Below are 8,532 nucleotides of genomic sequence, written 5' to 3'. Positions count from 1 at the left end.
TTGAAAACGCAGGTGGTGGGTTGTAGGAGGCAAAGCAGGCACCAGGAATAGCCTGGACAGGACAGTTGAATTAACCTTGATACAGCACTCCCATGGGAAACGAGCCAAAAAAGCAGGGAAAGGAGCTGAGACAAGGCTGGGCTCATTCCAGTTAAAAATAGTGCCACCACAACTTGTTCTAAGAAATGCAAGGGGAGTATTTGTAAGTTACTCCTGGGTTGTATGCGCTACCATTTCTGACATCCACAGGCCAGTTATTGCTGGTGCTCCTCAGCTGAAACTACACCCAGCTGAAGCCCTGCCCAGCACCAAAAGCACAGGGCTGGCAGCTGGGTGCTGGTGTCCAGGAGATGGGGCTAGTGTGGAGCCCACGTTTCCCCCCAGTTTCATGTCATTTTCCCAGATCAGCCTGGCTCTGGGAGGCTGGGGGTCCCTCCAGCTCAGCAGGCTGCACCTGAGCCACGACTCCCCCCCCGCCCCCCACCCCCCAAAAAAGCTTGGCTTTCGTGAAGTCAGTTGGCTTCACTAACCGTTCGTGGGCTGTGGCTCAGCCAGCACGTGAACATTTCACAAGCTATTGCACGAATCTCAGCAGTAAACAGTCTGCCGTGGAAAAGAATGACAAGAGCAACTGCCAATAGTTGCATGCAGGGAGCAACATGTGAAAGAAAAACAGGCTGGGCTCGATGGGGCACTGTGATACATGAAAAGGAGCTGGGGTTGCATTCAGGAAAACACGGGTAGGAGAAGTGGGAATGTTCCTCCCAGGAGCATTACCTGATGCAAACACGCTCTCCTTGATCCTGTTAGCATCCTTGCAGGCAGGGCAGGTTGGAGCTCTGTCCAGGCACTGTGCTGTTTGGAGGTCTGAGGAAAATTAGATAAGGAATTAATACTGCTGCAATCAGAGTAAGTCTTTGAGCTCTTGGCGTGGAGCATTACATTGTGCGTGGGGGAAATGCTGCAATGCACCCTCTGCAGGCAGCGCACCCATCAAGGGATGTCTGCAGGAGCAGGGAGGAAGGTATTTACCTGTTTTCCAGAGTGGCCATTCTCCAGACCCTGTAAAATTCTCATCCTTCAGCCTGAGGGTTTTCTGCCATAGCTTGTACTTGGCATCGCACACAGGAGGCAAATGTCCCAGCTCCCAGGTCATCCCGTCGGTCAGCAGGCTGGTACCGTGCCACACTTGCGCAGAATCCTGGCCTTCAGGCTCCTCGGTATTCGCAGAAATGAGACAGCAGCAGCGTGCTGGGGGACGGTCCCTTTTGGTCCTTGTCAGGGACATCTTTTAGCCAATTACAGACTGCAAAAAAGGCTGAGGGCGTTTTAAGCGTTGCAAAATATTGGTTGAGTCTCCCTGGAGCGGCTGGGCGAGACACGTGGATCTCAGGGAAGTGGGGGATCTTGAGTGAGATGGAAGAATACCCCAGGCAGCACCCAATGAAACGCATGGCCTGCAGCATGCTCCCCACGCCTAGGAGCTGACAGGATTTTCTATTTTTATTCAGTCACTAAGAAACAATAAAGGAGGGAACTATTTATGGGAAAGTAACTGAACTCCAGAGGAATCAGGAGGTAAGCAGTGCTACAGGGGCTCTAATCCCCAGGGCTAGACTTACAGCAGCAAGAGACAAGAGACATTTTATTGAGAAGCTGAGCTGGGCACTCCCCTCTCCCCCCCATTCCTCGTGACCCCTTGCTCTTGGCGTCAATTATAGCAAGGCACCGTGGTGAGACAGGATCCCAGCCCTGCGCTGGGCCTGGGGAGCATGCCTTTGTGTGCCTCGCCCTGCTCTCAAAAGCATCCAGCAGAGCCTGGGGAAGGAGGACTTTGGTTTAGAAGATAAGCTGTGCAGTATTTTGTTTCAGGGGTCCACCCAGTAACACAGCTAATCAATAAATGGTTTTTTAGCTTGCACACCATGCTCACAGAACGTGAAAGTTTTTAGCTAAGCTGACAATCCTCAATTTCTGCTGAAACGTTTACCTTGTCTTGAGTTCCAAGTGTTTTCTAAAAGTCACACAATCCGGCCAGTGGCACAAGATGGGCAGATACAGAAGCCCAAACAGCACTCAATCATAAAAGCGGGTACAGAAGATTAACAACAGGGAGAGGTTTTAAGGAACATACACGAATAAATGCAGCTCAGTTCATTTATGGCATCACTTGTTTTGAAAGCTGTGGCTGATCTCACATTTGCAAGAACAAGATACTGTGTAGTACAGAGCCATGGTCTGTGGGCTGCATTGTAGACATAGCTGGGGCCATGGAAAATGTGAAAGCGACACAAAGAAACAATGAAAATGATTGGCACAAAGACTGCAACAAGACTCAACAGCACTGCTGGCACTTAGTTTGCTTTCAGCCAAAGAGGAGGGGGGAGCCTGCCACATACAAAAGCCTATTGAAAAGGTGTTTGTCCCAAGAAGCAGTGCCAAGACTTAGTTAGACTGGGCTCCAGCTGACTTAAAGACCTCAGAAGAGGGGTGACCGAGATATACTTCACTGAGCTACAGAAAGGAGGAGCTGTGCGGGCTCTTTTTAAACCACCACCCTGGGCTATGGATCAGGTTGGACAGGGAAGTTCAGGATAAAAGATTTACTTGAAGACTTAAAGGCATCCTGGATAGTCAAAAAAGATAGTAGCAAGCAGAGTTCAGAGCAGAAAACGTGTCAAAGGATCAAAACTTTTTAAAAAAACATGCAAAAAGACCAAGAGAGAAGGAATCAAAAAGGAGGCAGGTCACAAGTCAGGTCACAAGCCAGCCTATCTGAATTTCAAAGCTGAAAACAAGCTTTGGAAACTGTGGTATCCAGCTTCACTTGCTCCAGCTGAAAAAACAGCTTCCCTTTTTGGTGCGGCTGGGCTGTGCACTTCACAGTGCTGTGCCACCGGTGGGTCACAACAGCTACTGCCTCTGAACCCAGAGGTGACGATGGCGATACCTTGGCATCGCTGTACGAGAAAGTAACAAGAACTACGCAGAACCCAGCGAGTCCCAGGGACAACTCGCACCTCTCAACTGAGAAACGCTTTTCAGAATAATTTGGGTTTTTTGCTCTCTGTATCAGAGGAAGGGCTGGGAGTTCAACTTCTTGCTTATAAAAAGCAGCAAATGTCAGAATCAAAATGTGGTTTAGATTCCTTAGTCAACATCATACGCTATGGAGAGAGCAGACCAAGTATGGAACATGGTGTTGAGCAGATGCTAGAGAGCTGAACTAGAAAAGCACATCAAATATCTCCTTTCAAGTCCTATCTTTCAAAGGCAGAACCCCCACCCACCACCCACCCCATTTGGTAGAAACAAGCACCTGCTGTTCAGTGCGGAGATGTGAAGACAGAGGACAGCTTCAGGATCTTTGCAGAATGAGTTTATGCGGAAAGACAGGCCATGAACATTGGTCTCCTCCTCCTGAAATCAGCAAACAAGAATAGCCCTTTTCTTCTCCTCCTGTTTGTGCAGCTGTTGTCTTGCTGGCAAGAGTGGAAGGAGAATGAGCTTGAATCCTGGAAAAAAAAAAAAAAGAAAAGAAAACCAACAAAAACCAGTGAGTTCCTGGGAAAAGCTGCCTATCTCCTAGACTTGTGCATTAAGGCTTTTGCTTTGTTCCTAGATTCGTGTTCAGGCGTATCATTAGCATTCCCTGCTCACTCCTTCCTCATCCTCTTTATGTGCCAGTGACAAGTGTAGGACTAATTTTCTAAAAAATAAATTGGGAAAAATTTGATAGTACAACTAAAAAATACAACCACCCCACCCCACCTACCACTGCACACCTCAGCTGGTGAGAGGATATTAGCTAAGGTGGACAAAGCCTGTTTTTCGTAAAGTTTGGATAGAAGCTGTGACTTACTGCCAGTTTTTGTCAATTAGCTCTGTATATGCTGTTTTGGCAACCCAGACAGCTCCTCTTTGCTAGCAGCAACAAATAAGCACCTTGTTGAAAGAACATACAGCTGTTACCCAGGGACCTACTTAGCATATTTATTTTCAAATCCAAGTTCTAAAAAAAAAAAAAGCAAGCAGGGTAAATTGTTTTCCTAAAGCAAGAGAAAACACACTCGGGGACACTTTGTACCAGAGCCATTCGGAGATAACAAACTCAAGCAAGTTGCCCTATCCTGCCCTGGTGGCACATCCAAGTGCTGAGGGAAATACTCAGCAGCCAGTTCAACCAGCCAAGTACAGACTTTTTTAAAAGTTAACACCCTTGGCCTTTGGTTACAGAGACACAGGAACTTGGTTTTACCATAGAAACACTTCTAGTGTCAGTATTTATTTTTACCTTAATATACATTTATACAGGCCATAATAAAAAGGCTATTACGCAACAGTTCAGTGAGTTATTACCTAGTTTCAAGAATAATGCATGCAATTACAAAGGAGAGGTAGAAACACCATATTAAAGACCTAAAAATACAAACATTATATAAACAAACACTTTCAAATTAACTGTTGGAATTTCATACAGATAAATAAGGTAAAAAGTACATTACTCTGTCAAAGTAAAAGAAACACATGGTTATCCAAACACTGAAACAATATTTTGATGTGTAAGCCCTGTACAACTTTGTCAAATAGTTCAGACCACTGTGTTTAAGAGGATTAAAATGATTTTGTCCTGGAGAATGGTTTATTCAAGTATTCAAGCAGTTGAGTAACAAAAATAGTCCCAAAAATAAAGTATAGGAACCAGTTCCAGAGAAGCTGATCTGCCTAAATACTTTGCAAATCGCTGTCCTGATGATCTCATGGGATGCTTGAAATGATAACGCCTATAAGGCTAAATGAAGCTTCCCACCTCTCCCCCAAAATGCACACAAAATAATCCTGATTTTTCACACACTGTATGTAGACACTCTACACCAATTTATCAGCATCTCAAAACCCAGTATTATTTTCTGGTTTTGCATGGTTCCTTGCAGAACCTTTCAGTTTACACTATTTATTGTAATACTGCCCAAGAAACAAACCACAGAGAACTGTCATGACACCCCTAGAGACTGCAGGCATTAATGCACATACCGCATGCACAACAGAAGATGCAACCAAATCTATATAAAAAGCAAACAACCAGCAACTCAACATTGCTATTACTGAGAAAGTCCAGAGCAGTAGTTACTCAAGTATTAGACAAATAGGTATAAAATGGAAAGGTTCACATGAGTACAAGTTTTTACAGCTTGTTTGAAAGTCTTCTAGAAGCTACATTTGAAATTCTGAAAAGAATTTTATGTACACTGAAATGAAATTCAGCCAAGTCCATTGTGCCTTCTTTCTCTAATTTTTTTTAATACAGTTCTTCAAAAATGAATATACAGTTACTTTAGTAAATTAGTGCAAAACAAAATATTTTGGAAGAAGATCATCAAATTGCATCCACATCAGCTGAAAACCCACGGGGGATTCTGCACAGATGAAGCACGATTTCTTCTATCCATCTTTCCCCCGTGTAAAAGGGCTTTCTCACCATCCCTTCATATGACAAGCTGAGCCATGTTTACAACATGTGAGCTCCGACACAAGCCAGCTTAGCCCTGAAAGCTTCAAACAGCACTTACACATGATTAAGGGTTTCCCAAATTCACTCTGCCACATTTTACGGACAACTTAAAAATATTTTTCACAAACTTTTGAGGGAATCTTCTGAGGGAAATGTCCTTTTGTACCTGATGCAGAAGGATCCACTCTCTACAAACCTTGTGAGGAAAAAACCCAACCCCTAATCATTCAAGTTCAAAGCGCACGTACAAGGATCAGTTTGAAATGTGAAGAGAGATTCTTCTAAATTCTGTTGCTAGGAAGAAAAAGGAGCTGCTGGATTGGTAAGGCAAGTGTACTTTTGGAATTTCTCCTCTTTGAATATGCTGCTGTTTCTTTGGTAGTCACCACAGAAATGTCAGAATCATCTTCCATGTGGGGCAGAACAAGGACAACAATTAAGCTGTAGTGAAAAAAGTGCAGTATCACTGATGTGGTCCCTTATGTTCACACCATCTGGTCCTTGGGATATTCCTACTGCTCATATACAGCCACTGTGCTGTAGCAAAGTGCAGAAAGCCTTCGCTCGATGCTAGATTTATCTGCAGAGAGGTAAAAAACAGGTGATGACTTCGGTGTTATTTTACAATGCATTAGTTTAATGTACTTTTCAGTATTTTCATTATTCAACGTAAACTTACACTTGTGTACATTTTCTATATCTGCAGGGTCTTGCAGTATTTTAGTCAGTCCTTCCAGCAGTAAGGCTGCTTTGTGGTATCGATATGTAATATCTTCAGTTTGCTGAAACATCTCATCCAGAGCCGCGGACTGAACCTGGAATCATTCAGGAGATTCAGTTACATAAACTGCATTAAGTGAGTAATGAAATGAAAAATTCAAAATGAATGATATAAAAGTGTCACCAAGAAACTATTTTTGAGCCTCAAGTTAGCTGATCTATTTTTAACACTGTAAGACAACAAAACGAAGCCTGAGACAATATAGCGCCTCTGCTGTAGAAAGATATTCTGCATGTATAAGCTATAAAAGCACTTTTCGATCTTTTGTGTTTACAGGTGTTACAACGACATGAATAAATAAGCTTGTTCTTATGCCTACATTCTCTTGTAAAGGCAACAAATTAATCGTGCACGACTAGAGCATTATTTGGCTTAAGTACAATATTTGCCAGTCTCTTTTGTGTGACACCTATGTTAAAAAGACTTCCCTCTCATCAAAAAAGCAGTTAAGTTGCCTATATAGTTACTGCATCTGCTCCAGGGCAGATAGAAAGTTTATCAATTACATGAAAAAGCTTCCACATGTTTGCTACCATTTTTGCTTTATATGGACAGGCTGATGTTCTTCAAATTGACCTGGTAGATTGATGAAGCTACTTGTGTTGCTTCTGTGCCTTAGTAAGCCTCACTGGGTGAGACTTCAGCAGACAGGGCTGTGTGGCTTAGGAGTTCATTTCCTAGTGTTTATGTACCAAATGTGCTGATGTAGGGGAAATGTCCCTGAAGAACAGTATCTGCCAGGAACTTTAGCCACAGTTAAGGCAGGGCAGGAAAGAGGATGAAAGACTGACAAAATAACCACGAACAGAATCCTGGAAACATACATTCTACTCTCTGGTTGTGTAGAAGAGGTATGTGAGAGAGCAAAGCAATTTATCTCAATGTCCTATCATTTAGGGGCAAAGTGTGACTTACCATTTCTACAGCACAGCTGTAGATCAGTTTCTCTGCAGTTACACTGTTAATTTCATCAATGAACCTTTGCTTGTCTGAAAAGAAACGATTCAACTTTTCCGTCAATTTCTTGCACATGCCAATACAGAATTTGTATCTCTCATTCAGGTTTTTCACAACTGGAAGAAAGGTAAGAAGAAATTAAAAAAAACCCACAACAAAAAGCCAAAAAACAACCACCAACCAACCACATACCCTAAGTTCAGCTCTTCCCAGCACTAGCAAAGTCAGTTTAAACTTGTGCTTTTAATGTTTATTTAATCTGCCACTTCTATGAATTAAACATATATCAAGGAATTTCCACTGCCCATTTCTTAAGTTTCTAGCTGCATCTTTGTTTACTATCAGAATTGTGCAATTGTACATATCTACAATTCTCTTGTACAGAAGAAAACAAACAAATGTTGCAACTTAAGCTTTTTGAGTTATGTATCAGCAAAGAAAAATCACAAGCCAAACAAATTAAGATTACGTTGCACCTACCTTGCTTAACAGCAATGGATGGATTCAGTTTCCCCGATTTGACCTGTGCTTTGGCAAGATGCAGAGAAGATGCTAGTAACTGGGCAGCTTTCATATACAACACCAGCTGCTCTACTTGTCTAGGGAGAGGGAAGGGCGGGAAAAAGTCTATATCAAAATATATATATATCAAAACACTTTTCTTAAACACATTCAAGCCATGGGCAGACACCATTTTTTAATCACAACCCTACACAGGACCCAGCAGCAGCGAAGGAAAGACAGATGTTTAAAATGCAACTCCACCCCCTCCCTTCCCTTCACAAACACGCTGTCACGAGTTGAGAGTACATCTGCTCATCTAGTAGCTGCACCAGCAAATACAAACTGCTTTAATGTAGACATTTTAAAAAACAACGCTTATTTGTGGGGACTAACTGCCTGAGGCCAACATCTTACCACAAGTGACTGGGTGTACTTTTCTCGCTGCATCATTTCCTATGCCCTGGAATTCTCAGTCGTGAAAAGCAAACACTTTGCAGGGGGCTTTTTTTTGTTGGGGTTTTTTTTGTTGTTGTTGTTGTTTTTTCAGGAAGAAGGCAGGAAGTGGAACTGCCCTTTCCCACCACTCCAAATTTCTCACACTTCTTGCTTTTGATTTTGTGTTAAGGCTGAGTGGTTTCACTGAAAAAAGGTCAAGTTTGGACAGTCCTTCCTTCCCCCTTCCCAGCCTCCACCCCAGTGCTACTGCTTCAGCCCAGTCAACAGGAACAGATGATGGCTCAGATCTGACAGAAGCTGGTACAGATTTCCAAGGTTGGAA

The 8,532-nt window shown here is 43.1% G+C and overlaps 1 protein-coding gene across 1 annotated transcript in view; it reads right to left on the bottom strand.

The window, feature by feature from the left end:
- Window positions 1-4,252: 4,252 nt before the first annotated feature.
- ULK2 (unc-51 like autophagy activating kinase 2) overlaps window positions 4,253-8,532 on the bottom strand; it is a 40,233-nt gene continuing 35,953 nt past the window's right edge. The window contains exons 25-28 of the mRNA XM_027790945.2: window positions 7,731-7,849; window positions 7,209-7,366; window positions 6,192-6,327; window positions 4,253-6,092 (exon numbers count right to left, since the gene is read on the bottom strand). Coding sequence (XP_027646746.1) covers window positions 6,025-6,092; window positions 6,192-6,327; window positions 7,209-7,366; window positions 7,731-7,849 — 481 coding nt within the window. The 3' untranslated portion in view covers window positions 4,253-6,024. The remainder of the gene's footprint in view (window positions 6,093-6,191; window positions 6,328-7,208; window positions 7,367-7,730; window positions 7,850-8,532) is intronic.

The sequence above is a fragment of the Falco peregrinus genome, chromosome 2 (assembly GCF_023634155.1).
Source record: "Falco peregrinus isolate bFalPer1 chromosome 2, bFalPer1.pri, whole genome shotgun sequence".
NCBI lineage: Eukaryota > Metazoa > Chordata > Aves > Falconiformes > Falconidae > Falco > Falco peregrinus.
The sequence above is the reverse complement of the archived record's forward strand: the minus strand, read 5'-3'. Positions and strand labels throughout refer to the sequence as shown.